The sequence below is a fragment of the Scatophagus argus genome, chromosome 4, assembly GCF_020382885.2.
Source record: "Scatophagus argus isolate fScaArg1 chromosome 4, fScaArg1.pri, whole genome shotgun sequence".
Classification (NCBI taxonomy): domain Eukaryota; kingdom Metazoa; phylum Chordata; class Actinopteri; family Scatophagidae; genus Scatophagus; species Scatophagus argus.
The window spans coordinates 20,557,291-20,580,978 of record NC_058496.1 but is presented as its reverse complement, the minus strand read 5'-3'; the positions used below and the strand labels follow the sequence as shown (position 1 = coordinate 20,580,978).

Sequence of the window (23,688 nt, the reverse complement as noted above, 5' to 3'; positions counted from 1 at the left end):
TGAAGGAGGACAAGCAAACCTGCAACTCCGTTTTTCTCATTCAGCAGAATGAAAAAATACGCTCTTAAATTTGAATGGGTCCTTAAGAAAATTTTGCATACAGACAAGGCTGGGGCGCATGGATTCACCCAGGAGACACAAATTTGTGTCCCATCTGAAAACAAAAGTCAATGTTGTCTTATTTAACTCATAACTCAAAGTTGATTTTTGTAACATGACAAACTGGTTAAAACCCATGATCTTTTACTAAACATAACTAGTTAGTTTTGGTGCGTATACCTAGCTAAACAATGATCTATTCACATTTAATTTTGTTACCAAGATGATGTAGGTCACCTGCCTATGGCAAATGTCTAAGGTCCCCTGCCATCCTTTCTTGGATGTCCTAAACTCATGAAATATGAGTGGTGCTAAGTGACACTAAAAAAAATGTTTTTGTACCATTAATTGTGCACTGAAGAAACTTTCACTTTCCGCTTTTTTTTTCCGCAAATCAGCTTTTCACATAGCTGATTTGTTTCATCAGGGAGAGAATGGATCCCTCTCCCAGGACAGAAAGATGTGCACTGTAAACAGACCAACAAAATCACAGAATATGCCCATTACGTTGACAAAATTTCTAACCTTCTTTCCTCTTTCTTTTGCAGGATAAAGAGTCCACATTCTTTATAGTTTACAGCAGCATTTTCTCTTTGACAGATGACTACAGAAGTCTTCCAAACTGCTGAACCTCACAGACTCTTACAAGTTCTCTTTGTTGAAAATTAATTGAATTAACAACATGAATAACATCTAAATGGTCTTCAGCTACTGCTTCATCACTGCGTCATACTTGACTTTTTCTTCCTGAGTTTGACATTTGTAATATTTCAAGGGAGAGCTGTAATTATTCCATCTCTGCACCATGCCTTCAGGTAGACATCTGTGTGAGCGACCACTTGGAATATTAACAAGCATGGAAAAAACTGCAGAGCATCTGACACTGTTGTCTATTGAAGAAGAGGCTACCAGAACAATTCCTTCATTAGCAATGACACCAGTGTATTCTACTGAGATGCATTCACATATGTATTTTGATTAAGACCCGTAGCTTAGCTTTCTTCCCTGGAAGCTCCCATTTGCTCAATGTTTGTATTGCTGTCTGCATTTACATTTATTTTGTGGCTGCTGTGCAATGGACACTGCAAAAGGCAGGGAATGAAAAGTTAAATAGAACACAAGGGGAGAAAAACTACAAAATAAAACAGGAAATATTTAAACACATTTCATACCATGAAAAAATCTGTGGAATCTATCTGAATTTCCATTTCAGACAAGTCAAAATCTTCTTCTTCTTCTTCTTCTTCTTCGTCTCCTTCTTCTCTTCTTCTTCTTCTTCTAATTATTATTATTATTATTTTAATATTGTTAAAGTACCTATCAGTGCTAAATGACCATTTTTGACCTAGATGTTAGAAACTAGAAACTGATGAACTTGTGATTCCGAGGAATAGTCTTTTTTAAGGTTAGTATGTGTATGCAAAATCAATCCAGCCTCAGGGGGGTCACAAGTCAGCGTACTTCTTGTGCCGGTCCCAAACCCAGATAAATGCAGAGGGCTGTGTCAGGAAGGGCATTAGACATAAAACCTCTTCCAAATTACAGTTTTCTTTTCTCAACTGTTTACACACATTTTCTGAAAGCATGCCTCATATTCTCAGAACTCTAAACATGTGAATCGCAAACATGACTTCCATACCGAATTGTTCGGGGCCCAGGTTAACAACAATCACCATCGGTGGGACAGGGTGCAGTGTACGACAGGGTGGATGAAAAGGAAAGGCAAGAGTTTAGGACTAAAAGTAGGGACTTTGAATGTTACAGGTAAAAGGTAAAGGCAGAGAGATGGCAGATATGTTGCAGAGGAGGAAAGCTGATATTCTGTGTGTCCACGAGACCAGGTGGACAGGTAGCAAGGCTAGAAGCATTGAAGCAGTGTTTAAACTGTTTTACCATGATGTGAATAGGAAGAGGAATGGAGTACGGGGCATCCTGAAGGAGGACTTTGTGAAGAACGTTCTCAAGGTGAAGAAAGTGTCAGATGACAGGGTGATGAGACTGAAGCTGGAAATTGAAGGTGTGATGTTGAACGTTGTGTGTGATTATGCTCCACAAGTAGGTCGTGAGGAAGAGGAGAAGGCCAAGTTCTGGACTGAGTTAGAGGATCTGATGCAGAGATTTCCCAGAGGTGAGAGAGTGGTGATTGGTGTGGCGAAGGGAATAGTGGTGATGAGGAAGTGATGGACAGGTTTGGTGTTTGGGTGACGAACTCAGAGGGACAGAAGATGGTAGACTTTGCGAAAAGTATGGAGATGGCTGTAGTGAACACCATCTTCCAGAAGAGGCTGGAACATAGGGTAACATATAAGAGTGGAAGCAGGAACACACAGATGGAATATATCTTGTGTAGAAGGCGTAATTTAAGGAGATTAACGATTGTAAAGTAGTCGTACGAGAGAGTGTAGCTAGACAGCATAGGATGGTGGTTTGTAGGATGACTCTGGTGGTGAGGAAGATGAAGAGAGCAAAGGAAGAGTAGAGGACTAAGTGGTGGAAGTTGAGAAAGAAAGGGTGCTGTGTGGTTTTCAGGAAGGAGTTGAGACCGACCCTGGGTGGTTAGGAGGTGCTTCCTGATGACTGTGTGACTACAGCTAAAGTGATCAGGGAGACAGGTAGGAAGGTACTAGGGGTGTCATCTGGAAGAGGGAAAGACAAGAAGACTTGGACTTCTTATTTATCAGACAATAACAGTGGTTAATAGCTAAATTCATCAAGGTGGCACAGGATGAATTGCTTTTGTTGTTTTGTTAGTAGGCCTATGTGTGAAAGCAATCAAGAAACACAATACGAGAATTTCAAACAAAACAGCTCAGCCAAGAGCTCCTTATTTTCATCTATTTCAAGGTTAATGGATTCACTGCTTTTGAATGGTGTGTTTTTTTTCCTTTCATCCAGTGTTACGATTTGTAGATGACCACTTGCCAACATTCCTGGATCTCCTAAGGGTAAAATTTTTTAATGCCCACTTCCCACTGCCTCCCACTTCCACATTCCAGCAACAAATGTCATGCAGGGATCCCATCTCTGAAATAAACTATGCTCTTGATGAAGATCCCCACATCTCCCGATTAGGTTTGGTCTCCTGCCGCTATGTTGTCTGGAGATTTTGTCTGGAGTGCTAATTCATTGCTGATTGCGATTCTGACTTTGATTTTCAAATTGGTGGCAGTTGACGAGTGATGACTCTATTCCCCACGGAGGTTAATATCACTGTAATGGTTAAAGCAGTCATGGTGTCATAAAGGAAAAAATAGATAAACAAATGTCAGGAATGTCAGTAATGTCATGTGTTCACATATCGATATGGTCAGTCAGACTAGACGAGCGCTGTATAAGTACAGTCTATTGACTACTACTCTGGTTCTGCAGCTATATGGCAAATCGTTTTGCTGGCATGTCAGAGCAGCCTGAAGCTGAAAGTACTGTTTTTGAGACAGTTTTGCAGTCTGTGCATGACATGCACTGAGTGTCAAATACAAAGCAGAGCAGAGCATACTTTCTGCAACAATACAAACTGAGATAGTGGATTGTTCAGATTTTAAGCACGCAGTTAATGTATAGCACACAATTCATTTCTCTTTCAGCTGTATTTCAGTCTTCTTTAAATCTTGAGTCTACTTGTATTAGTCATTCTGAGATAAATTAAGTGAAATAGAAAAATGGAAAGCTAATACAAAGACTGTCACAAGCTGTGGCATTTTTTTATCCCTCCTGCCAGAGGATTTGCTGTGGGCTGCCAAAGCTGAAGGTAATCCAAACTTATCAAAACAAAGTTAGCCAAGGTTAGAGACGGTCTGCTAGTATACTTTAGTTTTGCTAGTTAAGCTGAGCAAGTTATTGTTATTTCAAATGTTAGCTACCATTCATTAGTTCTGGAAACATTAGCCCTCAAATAGCTTTTAAAAGACGATATGATAGCATTAATGTTTTATGAAATGTGTGTAAAAGATGTCCTGCTGGGGTTTATGTGACAGTCCATGTGACACATTTTTCTGTAAGGTGTTCTTATGTCAGTTATTGTTTTTCTTTTCAGATTAATGCTGAATTTGTGCATTACCAACATCCCCTGCCCTCCATATCTGGCAGCCAGATATGCCACCTGAAGAGGTCTCTTTCTAATGTAACGACACTGTGAAAGTTGTCAAAAGCCAGATAGTTCTGTGCAGAGATACATTCTAAAGTTCAGATCAGAGTAATTTATACATAAAATACATCGCTTCAGTAGGCATCAGTAGTCTGAGTTCTTCAAAATATTAAGTATCTTCACCCTGACAGTCATCTGTAGGTTTGTTGCTTGTGTTTTGTCCCAACAACAAACCTACATGTTAAAGTATGCATTCACCACAGTTCAGCACATTCTTGTCTTCGTTTTAGAATTCAGACATTTTATTTATTCTCATCTTTGTTTTTTGTGGACAAGCATGCAACAGGTCACAGATGATGAAGTCAACATACGACAGCGGGAATACATGTTATCTATTATGTCTGTGTATAAACCAACAGGCGTCAGGACTGTCCTCAAGTGTAAGATGAGAGAGAGGCCATTTTGTTTGTGCATAAACTCACCTGCTGAATGCAGCTCACCATGAAAGCAATCCAGAAAGTTTTTATGGAGTTAGAGAGCAACACACCCTCCAGGATCAGCCTTAAAGGCTATTAGTGTGTTGTTATGTGTAGTGGCAAGACATAAAGGATAAACTTTTCCATGTTCAACATCTTATATGCTCTCACTATTGCTCATGGCCTCGCTGTATTAGTATTCAATCTAAAAGCTTTTAACATGTGCTTCAGTTCTTTTCACATGGATACGGACTGTCTGTTACATCCTCTCTGCTTTTAAAGCTTTCTTTGCTGTTGTTGCTTTAGATACGTATTGTCCGTCTTAGATTCTGAAGAATAGAATAGAATAGCCTTTTCTTGTCTTTAGATGAAATTGAATGCAGTCCTTATGGATGGAACCACTCATATTTCCATTACTAGCCTTCAGTATTGTGAAGTTGTCACGGCAGTTGACTAATTGTTATAAATTCAGTATGTGCAGAATTCATATACACAGTTGTATCTTATTGAAAGTACACTGGATTTCTCAGTACTATAAAATGATGGTTGTACCAACATAAGAACCGAAATTTGCGTTGTCCTGCTATGAATGCTGATGATCTTTTAACCCTGGAAGTAGTATTTACAAAAAGGAAACTGGACAGTATAAGTAAGAGGTGTAAGATATCCTATTTTGTTTCAGTTGAATATTTTGTAACTGGATTAATATTATAATTACAGGCAATGAAATCCCATACAAAATAAAGCTAAAATAATTGAAAAGATGGAAACTTAATTCTTCAGTCAGGGTATCTCTCAAACACTGCTTGATTTTCTCACATAGGAAATGTGCACTGACTGTGCTGGTAGAGTAGCCAAGGTTTTAAAGCTCTGAACACAGAGGACATCACCAGGGTGCCTGTGAGCCAGTATTTGCACAGGAGTTGCCACACTATGTGAAGTACACTTTGCCCAAAGCGCAGATGCTCCATGTGCTAATACACGCGACTGGGTTTTCCTGGCAGCATTTGCTCTCCACATGGGTTGACATTTCACTGACAGTTTCCTTGTTTCCATACTAAAAACTATATGGCTGAAGGAAGCATCACATTTTACACATTTTACACTCCTCTGTGAATGTTTTGCCCCATTGTTCTCAACAACATTTTCCTCCACAGCTCATTGTGAAATGAAGGAAACAGTTTCCCTGCTCAGCGTTTATTTGCACTTCTGTCATTTTGTTTGTTATCCGTGGCTCAATACTGAGGCTGACGGTTTCAAAATGTGATGAAAGCCATGGGCCATTTTTGAAAAGACTGACACTGACTCCTAACCAGTGAGAGAGTCAGTCTTATCTTTAATCTTCATGAGTAAAAATAAAGTGCTCTTTGTCACTACAAACTGTTTCTGCTTTGCCTCAACTTTCCTGTTATAAGTCATTATGGCAGTGAGCTTCCATGCCAAACTGCAACAACTGCATTGTATTCTGTCACGTATTTAATGTCAACATGAAATAGCTGATAATACTCTATATAATAACTATGAAAACAACCACACTGTGTTAATTGACTGTACATGATGAGTTGGTGTTACTGCTGAGAACAGACTAGACATTACAACATTAAGGTGAAGTTTAATTGAAAGATTGAACCACGAGTGAATTAACATAGAAAGAGATCCTAACCTGACCATCTGGAGCTTCAACAGATGACATCACAGTAGTAGTCAAATAAAGTTATAACTTTGCAGGAACTTTTGAAATCCTTTTGACCTTCTATTGTCACTCCTGCCTACGCATGAAACCTGCAGCTGAAAGGCAAAAGGCCACTCAAATTTCTGTTCAAAAGGTGTTCTTAGTGAAATCTCTGACTGGCTGAGGTAACTTGAAGTACAGTAAGTAGGAAAAAAAATCACTTATACAATACAGTGAATATCTCAGTTTGCTTAGAAGAAACACCACAATTGGATGACGGGCATTTCTGAAAAGTAATAACGAAACTGATTGACAGTGTCTGGTTTTCTCATTTACAGACTTTTTTAATCCATGTCTTTTACAAAGTAGGCCTATTACTCTAACTATAGCCTCAGTGATGCCTCTCTGGCATGTGAAGAAATCTAAAGCTTGACATGCTCGTAACCATAATTGGTAACGGTCACTGAATGATAAGTGAAGTCAGTCAAGTGTTATTTACAGAATAAAATCTGTTACGTTTTGTTTTGTTTTTAAATGCCATGCATTGAGGTGATACTTTTTATATCATTTGATCCAACTTGAATCCTAATTTGTCTCCTCTTGTCACTGTTTGGTTTTCACTACAGTGTTGGTCCATCCAAAAGATGGAGATACTGGACAACATGAGCAGGGAAGGGATGGAGCTCGAGGGATCAGCCATCACAGCCGCTGTTAACACCAGCCTAGACGGCACCGCAAATTTCACCAACATGACGTTTTTCCCTTATTATCAGCACTCTTTGTCCGTGGCTGCCAGTTACATCTTGGCCTACTTCTTCATCTTTCTCCTGTGTATGGTGGGAAACATCCTGGTGTGTCTCATTGTACTGGAAAACCGTCGCATGCGCACAGTCATCAACCTCTTTATCCTCAATCTGGCTATCAGTGACCTACTGGTGGGCATCTTTTGCATCCCTACAACACTGGTGGACAATCTCATCACAGGTAAGTCCTCCCCTTTGCCATTACTCCACACTGGCACAAGTGTGTTGCGGGAAAGTGAGGTCACAGAGCTGTTTTATAGACTCTGCCAGAGTGAAGCCAGACATTTTGGCAAGATGTCAGTGTTTGACCAGCTTTAATTTCATACTCCACACAGGCTCATAACTTGTGACTGAACTTCATCACATGGTCCAGTGACAATGACCTGAAGCTCAATATCAAAACATCTCAAAAATGTCATTTCTCCAGCCACAGCTATCACCAGTGCAGAGGCATAAAAAAAAACAGAAGTGTGATAATTAGATCATCATACTTGTCCAACAATAGCATTAAGGACAGAACAGGTAGAGGATATCTATAATGGCAGAATGGGTCAGTGATTCTGACATGCAGGATTTAATGAATAAAATAACAGTTACACACCTTTACTCTGTTTGTCCATTAGTTGAACAGCTATGGGTAGATCTTTCACACTTACCATACTTAGTGTGTGAATGTGCAGCATTTTATTTTTTTGTTGTTCACATACATGCAGACAGTCTCAGCCTGTCACTGGTGTATGGAACGGTGCATATTATTTCACAGCATTACCGCAGGTGCAGGTAATCACCACTGTCTCTCATATCTCATCTGAACTGATGTGAACTTGAGTAAAAAAAAAAAAAAAACAGTTTGAACCAAGGCTATGACTAAAGTGGGTGGCAAAAAACGAAAAAAACAAAAAAAAATTCTACATGCAAGACAAAAATTGTTTTAATCATCAGTCATTTTAATTATGCCAAATGAAATATTATATTGTATGCAGCTATAAGAGATGGATGGGTCCTCTCTGTGGATATCAGATCTCATTAAATATGTATTTCATTGCATAGACGTACAACAACATAAATCACATTGTTGTTGAACTTGTGTTCAGGTAATAGATTTCCACCTTTTGTAAATACAAGGCCACACTTTACATGTACACATAAAAGATGGATGAGAGTAGGAAACAGCATGAAAAGGTTCTTAGAGCTACATCAAACAGGAACATGTTGGTCACACTACAGCATTATTCAGAAGATAACAAGACAGAGAATTTAAGGACAATGTTTGCAGAGGGATAGGAGACCTTACTGGATGTAACTTTTTTCTTTTTTTTTCCATTAGAGGAACAAAAGGGGATAGATGACTTAAACACCATAACTGTGGTCCAGTTTACAAAATCCTTGCTCTAAATGATATGCGGATGTTTTGGGAAAAGACAATACTTTAACAAAGTAGAGAGAGTATTGCAAACAGCTACCAAACACTATTCATGACTTTGGTACAATCTGTTTATATGAAGTGTGCATCCCATCGGGTCAGCTGTTCGTGTTATCAAAAATAGGAAAGTCTGTGTTAGTTCTGAAGTTAAAAGAGTTTGAAGCCTATCTTTAAGCCCAAATATGTAGCTGCAAATATTAATGAGCCACTTTAAATATGGAGTGAATAGTTCTGTTTTACCACTGCTTGGGTTGTACGATCTGGTACGACATCATAAATGTTGGTGCATTGGATGCCTTTGATGCATCTGAAGCATCTCTGTCAATTTCGGCACACTGCTGAACACTGACGAGACCACCTTTGATAATTTACTCTGATAAGTTAAATTTAATTAATGGTATATTATGAAAATATTTCAGAATCAGAATACTTAATATTTTCCCAGGGGGAAAACGGGTTTGTTACAGTTGCTCCAACCAAGGTTAGAAATTTACAGGCCAAAGAATTATAATCAAATAGGGGTAAAAAATATATCTAGAATACAAAAATAAACATAAAATTAAATATAAAAAGTATGTATGCAAAATAGTGCAGCAAATACAGTGAAATTGCAGAACCAATCTATTGAGTCAGAGTGTCTGACACTCTGAGTCAGTAGATTGAGAGACTGGGAGGAGCTGTCTCATGGCCACAGGCAGGAATGGCCTCCTGTGGCGCTCTGTGGAGCATTGTGGTGGAATCAGTCTGTCACTGAAGGAACGCCTGTGTCTAACCAGGACACTGTGGAGTGGGTGCGAGACACTGTCCAAGATAGCGTGTAATTTGGACAGCATCCTCCTTTCTGACATCGGCGTCAGAGAGCCCAGCTCCACCCCCACGACATCATGTTATGGGGGTGTTGCTGTTCCAGATTTGAACAGTTCATGAACACAAAATATGTTCTGTTAATTTTTGTGATATGGTCTGTCAAGTGTTATTTTTAATGTTTAGCCTGTTTAAATATTCAGCATTTAGAGCAATTTGTATGTACCACTATAAATGCATTTTGTGCTGTCTCTTTAAATGCTGATTTATTAAGTCAGCACAATGTTAACTGTGGTCTTCACTGTGAACATGCTGACAGTAACAGTCACTGCCTGGTAAGCAGTCACTGTTGAGTGAAGCATGAAGTTTGCATTCTAACAGCTAGCCTCAGCTTTTTGAGATGATCTCATAATGTGGCTAATTTTCATATAAAACAAACCAAAAATATCACATCAGAATTCAAGAATTTAGATACTGGTAATTTTGCATTAGTGTACACATTACAAACACATTCACACACACATTTACGTCAAACTGGCTAATAGGAGTTTTTGTCTACCATTTTTGATCACATTTTGATTTAGGTTAAGGTAAAGGTTAAGGTAAAAAAAAAAACAAAAAAAAAAACAACAACACAAAAATCAATACAACACCATCTACTGCTTTTGTTTATATTAAATGTTACAGATAAAAGGATTTAAACAGAATGGATGACGATTAATAAATGAAAAATGATATCACCACATCCTGCGTAGATCCTGTCTTCTAGTTGCTGAGTTACTATTAGCAACACCATAGCGACAGGCATAACCTGGATCACCACAGTTGAAAACAGTGGAAGAAACATACAGAAACATACAGAATCTAACAATACCACAATGAATAGTCTTGACTTCAGAGTGTAGAAGGACTGTTTACTGTGAATGCAGTTTTGCTTTATTTTATTGTGTAGCATTCCATTATACTTCATTAGCAGTGAGGGCAGCGGTTTGTGTGACAATCCTGTTCACAATGTCAGTGAGATGTATAGAATTGTGCTGCTGCAGAGTGAAAAATGTTTCTACCACCAAGAAGCACACAGATACAAAAGCATACAAAACGTGAGTTGAAGCAAAATGCCATGGAAACATTTAATGAATGAATGTGAACTTGTGCTTCCCATTTATTTCAAACTATCTCACCTGTTAAGAACCTAAAGTGCAACATCAGCAATGAAAAGTCAACAGAGAACACAAACCAAGGGTTAGCTGCATGAATATAATCCCTGGAGGAGTGACAGCAATTTTCAAACAATCTACCAGCTGCTTCACAGCCATCAGATTTTATATCTGGAAAAGAGAACTGGCAGATTTGCTTCAGAGCTTCAAATCACTGCCCCCTTTTATTTCTATCTGTGAACATGCAGTGTTTTGCTCAGCAGTTACACTTGGTTTTCATGCTTGCTTAAAATTAATCTTATAGGATTGTTTATATATATATATATATGTATATGTATATACAGAAATTTTCAAACAACAGCTACTCTTGAGAAGTGTGGTTCACTTACAGAATGAATGTCTCTCTCTGCCAAAATCTTTCACTGCTGCTGCTCACTTGACAGGGAGCATCCTCTCCCAGCCAGAGGTTTAGATTTGCAGGAGAAAAAAGGATACTGTATGTGGCACACATGAGGAACTTCATCCTATTTCATTTATTTAATTTGCCTTGTTGTTCCAGGTGAGCCCTCTTTCACCTGGACTAAGGATATACTGTATCATTAGTGGTGATGGCAGCCTTCTCTTGATGCTGCACCTTCTCCATCACAAGTATTTGTATTAGTATATTTATATTCTCCCATAAGGTCTAGAAACTGGGAGTAAAAGGACTTTTGTTTTTATACAGTCTCATGCTAATGAGGGATCTTGGTAGGCCAAGCCACTTCCTCATGTTTTCCAAACAGTCACACCAATTTGGTGACCTGTGATAGAGCGACCAAAATTTCAGCTTCCCTGGGAAAGCAGTGTTGTCAGTGTACTTGATACCAAAAACAGTAGTGTACCTAATTGACTATAATGTAGATGAACTGCCTGACTCTCAGATAAGACATTTGTTGTAAATATTGTAAATAAATATTGTTTGAAGTATTTATCCTCATGAGTGCTGCCTTTGGTTCCTCTTTTGAATAAAACAGAACAGAACAATCAAAAAAATATTGAACAAAAATGATTAGCCCAGCAGAAACTCCACCTGAGCAAACCAACGAATTTTCATCTTGCCTTACCCTCCCATGGAGTCAAGCACCTTTTTTGGACTAATCATAAAAATCTGTCATACACCCAGTCAGCCAAGCGCTAGACCTGAAGACCTAAGAGTGGACAGAGTTAGGGACAAACAACCGGCCCACGGGGGGCTGTTACCTGGGCCTTCTTTACTTCTTTACTCCTACTTTATTCTTTCTTGAATTAATGTAATACACTTTTTCCTGGAGAGTTTTCTTGTATGCTTGTTTGTTTTTCTTTTCTTTTTTTCATGATTCAGTTAAATTTGTTTTGGGTTTTTTTTTTTTTTTGAGTCGTTTGTTCAATTTTTCAGTGACTTGTTTTTACCACTTGTTATAATAATAATAATAATAATAATAATAACAATTATAGATTGTTATTATTATTATTATTATTATTATGTGTGCTACTAATGCTAATTCTATTGTTCTTGGGTATTGTTCTTGCAGAAATCAAACATTATTATATAACATTTCTTGCACTACTGTTATAATCAGTAGTCATGTCTTCCACTGCATGACAGCTGGTTTGCCTAATGTTCTGCAACTATCTACAACCTTAAGGTCAGTGTGTATATTGTGTTCAGTTTTTCTCCTCTGGTATCAAGCTCTGCATAAGCAATCTCCCACAGTCATACTCACTGTGAGTTTGAAACCCCCCTTCCTACTGTGGAATTGATGATGGAACAACAATCAAGTAGAAAAGAAAGGAACCAAGGTGTAAAGGGACAGAAAAAAAATCCTGAGTGACTAATATGTCACTGTATTACCAGTTACTACTATAGTACTACTACATTGAACTTTTGTCATTTTTTTCTTTAGGTTGGCCCTTTTCCAACACTGTGTGCAAGATGAGCGGTTTTGTGCAGGGAGTGTCTGTTTCTGCATCAGTGTTCACCCTGGTGGCCATTGCTGTTGAAAGGTTAGTGTACACTGTGGTTGGAGACTATAACATGGTATAATAATTATTCAACTGATTACTCACTGTGTTGCCAGAATATTCAAGTTCAAGACAGAAAGAGTAATAACTGTCCTTGTCTGTAGTTGGAGGTGTCCTGCCAACAGTTTTACTCTTTTATAATGGTGACAAAGCCTTTTGGCTCACGAGGGATTGTTTTCCATAGCAGTAATGCAAGTGACCACTGGTGGGGCCGAGTCCAGCTCTCTTAATACACCTATGTGTTTACAGTGTTCACTATCTGAGTTTTAGCATGCAGATATTTGCTAAATAGTACTAAACACAATTTAGTTTTAAAGACTGATATATTTGACAAATTAAAACTTTGTCCTGATGATGGCGCTAGATAAAAGGTTAAGGCATCATTGAAGTTAATACACTTAATCCTAAGGGCAACATGGATATCTGCACCAAATGTCATGGTAAACCATCCAGTAGCTGTTGACACATTTTGCTCAAAACCACAGATGTCAGCTTCATGGAGGCTCAAAATAAAAGTCAGAGGATACAAAATTCCAGGTCGGTGCATCATAATGTTGGATATTTCATCATTGCTCTCCATATAGCCACCTCACTATCATGACTGAATACAGCTTCTTACATTTAAGTACTTCCTTGCTTTACTTTACTTTGCTAACCTTTGGATTTTAGATTACAGGCTAAACAAGATTTACATTTTAAAACATGATTATAGGCTGTAAAAATTTGCGATGGGAATTTGTCGCCTCATAGCAAGAGGGTTCCAGGTTCGAATCCCGGTCTGGGCCCTTCTATGTGGAGTTTGCATGTTCTCCCTGTGCCTGCATGGGTTTTCTCCGGGTACTCCGGCTTCCTCCCACAATACCAAAAAACATGCACATTAGGTTAATTGGCTACTCTACATTGCCCCTAGGTGTGAGTGTGAGAGTGTGTGGTTGTCTGTCTTTGTGTGTTGGCCCTGTGATTGACTGGCAACCAGTCCAGGGTGAACCCCGCCTCTCGCCCGTAGTCAGCTGGGATAGGCTCCAGCTCCCTCGCAACCCTGACGGATAAGCGGTATAGAAAATGGATGGATGGATAGAATAATTAAAAAGATTAATGTAAAATAAATTGAAAGAATAATAAAAAGTAATAAGTATATATGTATGTTAAGCCATATAACTAATTAGTGGCAGTGCTCTTTTTTTACTATCTACTGCAGGTTTCGTTGTATAGTGTGCCCTTTACAACCCAAGCCAACCGTACTTGTTGCCAAGGCAGCCATCGTATTAATCTGGGTGCTTGCAGTGGTGATCATGTGTCCAGCTGCTGTGGCATTGACTGTGGAGAAAGTTCCTTTCAGCTACTTGGTGTACAATGATGACTTCAACCACACATACCCCCTGTACACCTGCTATGAAGACTTTGCCAACCCTCAGATGAGAAAGGTCTACACAGTGGTTCTGTTTGTGCACATCTACTTGGTGCCCCTCACCATCATCACACTGATGTACGGAGGCATCGGAGTCAAACTGTGTTCTTCTGCGGTTGCAAATGGAGAGCCACATTTGGCCAATGCTACAGTCCAGGCTGGGGGTAGAGTGGGTGGTCAGCCAATGATATCTCAGAAAAAGATCAAGGTGATAAAGATGCTTATCCTGGTGGCTTTGCTTTTCATGCTGTCCTGGTTGCCCCTCTGGACACTCATGATGATGACAGACTATGCAGGCTTGGACAGAGACCAGCTGGACCTTCTGACCAGCTACATCTTCCCCTTTGCCCACTGGCTGGCTTTCTCCAACTCCAGCGTCAACCCCATTATCTATGGCTATTACAATGAGAACTTTAAGAGGGGCTTCCAGGCAGTGTGCAAGTCCAGGCCCTTCTGTTGCCTCATGCAGTGCCAGCCTTGGAGGAAGATGGCCAGGTGGGGCAGGAAAGAAAGGTCTGTGCAAACACCTTGTAGAGGCACTGATCTCAGAGATGCCACTAGCAATCACAACCATCTCGTCTTGGGGATGAGAAATCGAGTCCATAATGCCAACAAATTGACTGACACAACAGAGGTAAATAGGAGTGCAAGGGTGGGTTGTGCGGTGGTCCACTCAGAGAGAAGTGTTTCAGATCGAGGGCTAGAAATGCCGGTTATACATAAGAAAGGCAGTAATGGTGAGGAGGCAGAAAGGGTTAGTTCTCTGGGAGCGTCAGTATATCAGGCATGGGACAAATGAGTGTTAATGAACCAATAAAACTTGTGCTATTGTATTATAGTCAAAAGGAACAGACAATGATCAGTTATCTGATGTTGAAGGGTAATGTGTTTACTGTTTGGAATGATGCTTACACGTTCCAAACAGTAACACAGTTCTATGCACCTGACCTGGCCCACCACCACATACAGTATATAATACATATCGGATGGATGGATGGATGAATAGAGATAGATAGATAGATTAGTTACTGCTCTAACCTATTGGCCAAGTTTTGTCAGAATTTATCAGGTGTATAGAGACAGACTGTACTGAAAAAGGGCAATGTTTGAGAGACAGTTCAAGCTCACTGCATATAATCCATCTCTCTGTTTTGTCTTTAGTGCTTATTAAAACTGATTTCTGTCATCCATCACATTTCACTGCACTTAAGTAAAGGTCTAATTAACGACCACTGATATGTGCTTTGCTGCTGTCTGTAGGAATGTTCACCACGATACTCATGCGCTTGTGTTTAGCTCTGTTTGAATGGGAATGGGACAGCCGTCATTTCTAAACATCAAGAGATTGTGTGTGATTTTCTCAGTGTATTATTTATCATGTAGCTGTGTGTTCATGCTGTGAGGGGCGGATGTGAGTGGCAACAAGCAACTCAGGCCGCCACGTTCAACTGTATTGCTATTGCTATTCGCTTTTGCGTGTTTTAATGAATGTCATTTGTTGACCTCAGTGTTAAATTTATTACTGTTAAAATTTATCAGTTCATCACATCCCTATCCCTTTTCACCATGCATTCTATACATACAAGTTCAACTCTTCATTGAGTTGTTCCAACAGAAAACAAAGCGATGTTAGCATTTCGTAAGACAAACAAAGTCATATGATGGAAATTGTCTTAGGAGACATCCAGCAGTCACCAAAAGCTGTGCCTTCAAAGAGTAATAAAGAAAAAAATCTACCTCCAGAACAATCCAAGTGTGCAAATATCAGCTCTCCTTATTATGTGCTTATTATTAATATTATTATTAGACACTGTAAAATAATTTACATAAAAGCTATCAGGTCAACTACCTCAGTTTCCATCAGTGTGCGCAGTAAGTAGCCTCCAACTGGATAAGTGCTGGGCTTATGAAATAATTATGCTACCATGACAATGATACAGTCCCACAATTTTTTTCCCTTCAGATGAAACGATTAGGAATAATGTTGCCATGAGTAATATGTTCCTGTCTGAGGTTTTCAGTTGGGGCTGCCTATATTTCAGGATGGAGTCCGTATCACAAAGTGAGCGAAAGGCTGGGTTTTGGTAGAAAATAACTAGATCACATGACGGAAAGCCACAGTGTTTATAGCTGTTCCAAAAGGCCAAATTTGAAGGTGGAGCAAAGAGCTTGAAGAGCACGAAAAAACAGGATAAGGTCAAACCCGGCTGAGTTTCTCATCTTTGCACACCTAACCAATCAAGAAGGTTCATGAAGATGGAAAGAATATCTGATTGACAGCTTTAGGAAATAAGAAAATTGTCTGACACACCCCACGTGTTTCAGCATGTCTGATGACAAGCTGCTTCATCAAGTGGCTCTGGTAAGTGTTGCTTTGAGCAGCTGTGAGTGCAGTCTCATGATAGAGTTATTATATTCACAAGCTCATCTCACAACATCAGCAGATCAAGAACAGAGTATGTAATAAGTGATAAGGATGAAACAGATGATAGGAAAAGGTTAGTGTGGGGGAATTCAAAGAGTGACATATACATTTAAGTCACACAACGAGAACAGAATAAAAAGCACCAGAAATAGTACGAATAATACAGTATCCAAATGTAATGAATAAAAGGATGCGATATTTACACAATTTATCACATGACCTGGACTCGAGTCATAATATTGATGGCTTTAGACTGGATAAAATCACAAAAGATCTTGACTTAACCAACAGTGACTTGTGACTTCTCAGTACTTAAGCTTTTAGACTTGAAAATACTTGATAATTTCCCCAGAACCCCAAGATCAAAAAGTGTGTTATTTAAAAAGTGTGGCAGGTATCAGTTACTTTATTTCATTTCCTTTCGTTAATGTCATTTGTTGGGTGGATTTTCCATTTGGTGAGTAAATCACAGAAAGTTATTGGCCACATCACCCGCCATATTTGTACTAAAGTAGTCATGTAATAAAAGCTATGCTAAGAGTATCTTGGTTTGATGTCATTCATCATCAACCACTATTTATCTATAGCAGGGTTGTAGTTAAACTATCCCAGTTGTCATTGGACGGGAGGTAGGGTACACCCTGGACAGGTCACCAGTTCATCACAGTGCTGACATTAGGATACAAAGAACCATTCATGCTCACATTCACACCTACGAACAATTTAAAGTCATAACCTGCAAACCTTTGGACTGTTGGAGGAAGCTGGAAACACACACAGACACTGGGAGAACATGAAAACTCCACACAGAAAAGCTGGACAGCAAGTTTGAACCCAGATCCTTTTTACTTACTTTGTTTGACTTTTGAAGTTGCACATAGAAGACCAGCTGAGAATCTTTTGTTAAAATGGCATTATATTTGATTACATTATATTTATGGGGAAAAGAGCATGAGGATTGTTTTAGACTAAACATAAAGATTAGGATTTGGGATTTGACTTGAGAGGTGGGTGTAAAGACTTACTTGTGACCAGTAAGACACTGATTTGGTCCCAAATCTGGTATTCATACTGCACAATTAACCTGCAAAAGTGAGCTATTTGGAAAAAACAAAAAGGTGATAACAGACCTGCCTGGCGTCACTTTGTGATACAAGCGTAATCTCCCAGCCATTTGTGATCTACCCACTACACTCTATGCACTTGGTTTTGTTTTCTCATACTGCAACCCAACTGCACACCACACCACACACTACTCTGGTTCTGTAGCTTTGCAAGAAGCAAGAAGCTGAGATGTTTAAAAATGATGTCATTACTGGGGACACCTGGGTGTTCAGCAGGTCGAGTGTGTGCTTATATTAAGCCTGAACCCTTACTACAGCAAGCCTGGGTTCAATTAAAACCTAGGCCCCTTACTGCATTTTATTTTATAAAGAATCTTACAAAGAGGGAGTAGTTTTGGCGAGATTTCCCCCAGAAACCAGTAGCTACAATGCACAGCCTCAGGTCTTATCACTGCAGTACTCTGCCAGCTGACTTAAAGATGGTACACTGAACAGCGATATCTGGATAAATACATCATTTTCAAAGAACACTGTACATGTTGTTCACATGGTCTAAATGAAATGTTCTAAATAGCCATATCTTACAAATAGCAGCTTCAGTAAACGTGTTGACAGTTACATTTCATTCATACATGTTGTCTTGATTTCTGTAAGTAAATAATTCACAAAACATGCAGTTTTGAAAAGGTAAACGCTTGTAATTCTATATTGTAAATACAGCATGTTGTTTGTCCAGATTTATCCACATGAACCAAACCACAACCAAAGTATCAGACAGAGTAAAATATTTGAGCTTGTGTTTTAGTGCCATCGTAATTAATAAGCAGTCACTGGTGTGCTGTAATTTGAATGTGTTTGTGTGTTGTTCCCTTGTCAACATGTGTTGCATTGTTATTGTATTTTTAAGCTTGAGGAGGCCTACCACACTTTATAACAATGAGCAGTGCTACACAATCTGCCATGCTACAACAGTAATCTTGTTGTTTACAGTGCCTGTGATACAGAAAAGTAACTGCTTTGATGTGCTCTTTCCAAGTGTTTACATTTGCAATAGCAATTTGAATGTCAACTCAGGTTGCATGGACAAAAGATGCATGCTGCTCAGTGGATTGTAATTTCGTTGTGGAATTAATTTTCAATGTGAGACTAATATCAGAAGAGAGTGCTCATATGTAATTATCTTCATGAAAAGATTCTGTTGCCTGATGACACTTCAGAAGAACCGAAACAGATGTTGCACGCTTTGAAATGGTGTGAATTGTTGCTCTTTCTCACAATGTGTAGCTGTCTGTCATACTGTAATCCTGTTTCTATGTGTTAGAGTTTAACATGATTTGGATTTTCTGAAGGTCATTTCTATTACTGATGTTGTTGCATTGGAGCCGTCAGTATTTTGTTCATATTTGTTCATCTTTGATCTGAGACACTTTTGTGAAATGGTGTATGAGAAATGCATTGAAGGAAAGAAAACTATTCTGCTACTGTTCAGCTGCAACCTCAAACAAACCAGCAACATTTAGTTTTCCTGCCTGTAGTTTACACACATGGAAGATGGTGAGCTGAAATGCCTTCTGACAATCATCTTATTGTTTTTAAAAATAAGAAATATGACAGGTGCTGCAGCAGCAGCTAATGTAACTCAGCTTTATTTCAAATACAGCATTGATTGAACTGGTTGTAAAAGTTCCAGCAGGAGAAACACTATAGAGAGTTTTTTTTTTTTTCACCCTGACCACTGTAAAGACATGCAGGTGATGCATTCATCAGGCAACCCCCACACCCTTGACCTCAGTGTAGTGCATGTGCAGAAGGGCTCAACCATTTATTTAGTAAAGGGGGTGAGCAGGTATTGGTGGATGAACAATGGAGGAGGAAATGGATGGACAAAGGCTGGATGAATGAATGGATGATTTCTGCTGTATACCAAAATACAAACATAAATTGTTATGTTGCCATGCCTGGCCTAACTAATAACAATGAACAAATCAATGAGTAAATCAAATAACCTCTTACTTTATAATGCATTCGTTAGGTAAAGAAAAGTAAACTCAGTGTTAGTTGGGGCTCTGCGATAACACAAGTAAATATAGGAACCAGCCATTTTAATACTAAACTTAAGCAACATGCCTCTCAATAGAGCTCATCTAATTGTAAACATACTAAAAACATTCTCTCCATGTTTTGCATACACATATAGATACCAATACATTCCAAATCATCCTTTTTGTCTCTTTTGTAGAGTGGATCATTCTTTATGTGATGACCTTCAACCTGCCTTTCACCTCACACTGTGCAGGCATACCTGCAAGGTTTAAAAAGACAGGAATGAGGCTGCGTTTGGCTGTGGGTGCAGCTGAGAAACTGACCAGCAGATAGTTCTTGTCAATGAACTGGTACACTGTAGAGATGTATGCTATGTGGCTATGTTTGTGTTTTGGGATTTGAATGTTAATGCATACAAAATGTAAACAGTGCATTTATCACATTGCCTGCAGCATCCTACAGCTTATGTTTACTGTGCTCTTTATAAGTGTTGTTTTGTATGCCTCTATTTCTTTTCTTCTGTGACAGAATAAATGTTTCACACAAAGGCATTTCTGTTCAAGTGTGGTACCTTTAGTTCAGATGACGTAAACTTACTTGTGAGAAGTCAAAGCCATATTTATTTAAGCCCGGTGACTATCCGGCAGCCAGTCCATGTGCCTGATGGTCATTACGTCCTCCCAGCTTGTAATGTGGCACTGGCTCATTTGAACCCAATCCCTGCTGTTTTATCAGGAATAATAAGGTACAATATGCCGAACACAACGAAGTGCGATAAGGAGGGAAACTGAAGAATCTATTTTTATAACCTTCATTTTAAGAGGTGTGAAATATCATATTAATCATTTTGTTCTGTCTCCTTTGAGTGAAAATCTGTAATATTACCTTATTCAGTTAAACAAAAGTGTATAGTTAAAATTTATGTTAAAAAAAAAAAAATCTGCCGGATTATACTTACTGCTGAGGTAATTTTGATTTTACCATAATGGTAGACTTCTAGTTAACATTCAGCAATAAAAGGCTCATTTGTTTTTTGTGCTTGCAATCCATGTAAAAAAAAAAAAAAAAAAAAAAAAAAAAAAAAAAAAATGGAATACATATGCTTGGATCATGGTTGCTATACTCAATGAACAGAAAAAAAGAAAGAAATATCTTTTTACAATCTACTGAATGTAATATTAATTAATATTAATAATTAATAAAGACAACTCACACAAACATGTTTTAAGACTTTGTACATGTGTGCAGAAGACATGATAACAAATTTGATATTACTGTTTTTCTGAATTGCTAAAACACTCATTTCTGCTGTGTGAATCAATTGCTCAGTTGTCTAAACTCATTCACTGAATTGAGCATCATTTTGACAAAACCATAAACTATCTTCACCTAGTAAAACACTATTTGCAGATCTCAGTCCTTCCCTTTGCAAAACTCTAAACACTTTCTCATGCAATAAAACAAAGTTGTCAGTGTGATGCACTTGTGATGCATAATGGTAACAACAACAACATGACAACCAATATAAGCCAGTTTGGAGTGCAAGCAGGTTGGTCCTGCAAGCTCATGACAGCAATGGATCAGAGACACAGAGGACGAGTGCGTGTAAGAGGAGGAAGAGGGAGAGAAAGAGGAAGAGGAAGAGTGTCAAATTGAAATTCGGGCTACAGTCATAGACTGTGTACTGGTGCATGGCATGACCATGAGGGAGGCAGGCCAGAGTCCAGCCAAACATCAGCCGATTCTCTGTGTCCACCACAATCCGGAGATTCAGACATGAGAACAGGTACAGTCTACTTTACTGTACTGTTTTATCATTGAAAGTTTAAAGTACTACTGTATACTGTATATATATTTCAGAACATTACATTACATATATTTTACACATTCTCTTTTTGCAGAATTGCAAGACTGCCATACGGGGGAGGGAGGACACCCATGTTCACGCCCCAACAGGAGGCCATTGTAGCTGACATTGTCCGTCAAAACAATGCCATTACACTACGGGAAATACAGCAACAAATTATTGAGAACCATACAGAATTTGAGGGAATCAGTAGTGTGGGCCTTTCCACCACTGACCGTATCCTCCATCGCAACAGGATACAAATGAAACGAGTTTACAGAGTGCCCTTTGAACGTAGGCTGGACACTTTCATTTGTATTTGCCATTTTCATGATGATTTTCTTTCCCCACAGTACCTATTATACTATAGTTTATGTTTGAATGCAGAGTAAATGCTAAATCCACTGAGTTGTGAAATCTTTTTTGTCTTTACTTTTGGAGATACAAAATGCATATGTTATACTTGTGACCAGTAAACATTTCTTCATAAGCAACATGCCTTGACCAGTGTTTTCATTTTTTTTTTTTTTTTTTGTAGTGTTTAATGACTGTGTTCTATTTTGTTCGATTTGTGCAAGATCTGACAACATTGTTTGGTTTTGAGCACATGTAAAACTGTTTTTAGGTGATGGTATGATTTTGCAAAAAGAATAAAAGGTTTTGTGAATGTAGTTTGAGCAAACAGTTTTGTGTTTACAATTCTGAGAAAAGGACAGGAGGATTCAAAAAATGTGTTTTTACGATTGTCAAAAACTGTAATTAGGCTGCATATTAAGCCCTTTAAAATCAATGGGAGTATCTGATCTCAATGGGAGTATCTAAATGCATAGCAGGCATTATATTTATTTATTTTTTTTGTGTGTATGTGCTCACGACTGCATCGTGCTCTCCTTGTACTTTCTGTATTCCTTAAAACCAGTCACCTCCTGCAGTGCCACTAATTCTCACTCTTCACGTTTCACACACCGCAGTTTAATTACCTTCTGCTTGCAGGTAAGTAATTATGAGTCCATGTGTTTTCTCCAGCTCTTTAACACCTTTAAATGACATTCTCATCAGAAACGGCTTTCAGTGTCTGTTGTGATATCTCAACATGTTGAAATGAAGTTCTCAGGAAGTTTTACACTCTTTTCCTGAAAATAGTTTATGAGGGTTCATGTATTATGCTGAATACATTACTTACCATTACTTAACTCACCTTGTAGCCTTTCTGCTTGCACTGAGACCACTCTAATTTCCTGGGCATCTGCATATGAACTTAAGCGACATCCCATTCTGGGAAGGCTTTCCACAAGGTTTAGGGGTGTGTTTGTGAGAATTTTTGACTATTGTTCCAGAAGCACATGTGTGAGTCTTCACTCTAATTCATCCCAAAGGCATTCTGTCCGGTTGAGGTCAGGACTTTGTGCAGGCCAGTCAAGTTCTTCCACACCAAACTCGCTCATCCATGTCTTTATGGACCTTGCTTTGTGCACTGGTACGCAGTCATGTTGGAACAGGAAGGGGCCATCCCCAAACTGTTCCTACAAGGTTGGAGCATGGAATTGTCCAAAATCTCTTAGTATGCTGAAGCATTCAGAGTTTCTTTCACTGGAACTAAGAGGCCAAGCCCAGATCCTGAGAAACAACCCTACACCATAATCTCCTCTCCGCCAAACTTCACACTTGGCACAGTGCAGTCAGACAAGTACTGTTCTCCTGGCAACTGCCAAACCCAGACTCGTCCATCAGATTGTCAGATGGAGAAGCGTGATTCGTTACTCCAGAGAATGTGTCTCCACTGCTCTGGAGTCCAGTGGTGGCGTGCTTTACACCACTGTATCCGATGCTTTGCATTGCACTTGGTGATGTATGGCTTGGATGCAGCTGCTCAGCCATGGAATCCAGTGAAGCTCTCTGCGCACTGTTCTTGAGCTAATCTGATAGTGTGCATCTCCCTACACCTACATCTGTGACCTCAAGCCACTGCACATAGGAGCTGAGCATTTTTATATTTGCTGGAAATAAGCTGTTCATTATAGCTGCCCATAACTGAATGGGAGAATACAGAGTGAATAGGCTTTAAGTGTTTTGTTACACAGAAAAAGGACCAACAATGCAGACACAATAGGACACAGGAAACAGAATAGAGGACTCTGGAAACTAAACTCAGAGCACATGGAGGACAGCAACTCAGGAAGAGAGAAACACAGATAACTCAAAGAAGGCAAAGAAACATGAACAGTGGGACAACGTGGAAGAAAAGCAGAAACAGGGATACAACAGAAACTAATAAATATGCATTTACAGAAACCAAAGGAAACACTAAGAAAAACAAAATGCAGTGAAGTATGCTTACTGAAAA

At 39.0% G+C, this 23,688-nt stretch overlaps 1 protein-coding gene and 1 long non-coding RNA gene across 2 annotated transcripts in view; one reads left to right on the top strand and one right to left on the bottom strand.

Annotated features, from left to right (window-relative positions):
* npffr1l2 (neuropeptide FF receptor 1 like 2) overlaps nucleotides 1-16,558 on the top strand; it is a 29,070-nt gene extending 12,512 nt beyond the window's left edge. The window contains exons 3-5 of the mRNA XM_046386277.1: nucleotides 6,958-7,315; nucleotides 12,441-12,540; nucleotides 13,757-16,558. Coding sequence (XP_046242233.1) covers nucleotides 6,976-7,315; nucleotides 12,441-12,540; nucleotides 13,757-14,765 — 1,449 coding nt within the window. The 5' untranslated portion in view covers nucleotides 6,958-6,975 and the 3' untranslated portion in view covers nucleotides 14,766-16,558. The remainder of the gene's footprint in view (nucleotides 1-6,957; nucleotides 7,316-12,440; nucleotides 12,541-13,756) is intronic.
* Nucleotides 1-23,688, bottom strand: part of LOC124057782 — a 1,110,263-nt gene that overhangs the window by 9,509 nt on the left and 1,077,066 nt on the right. The gene's annotated exons all lie outside the window — the stretch shown is intronic.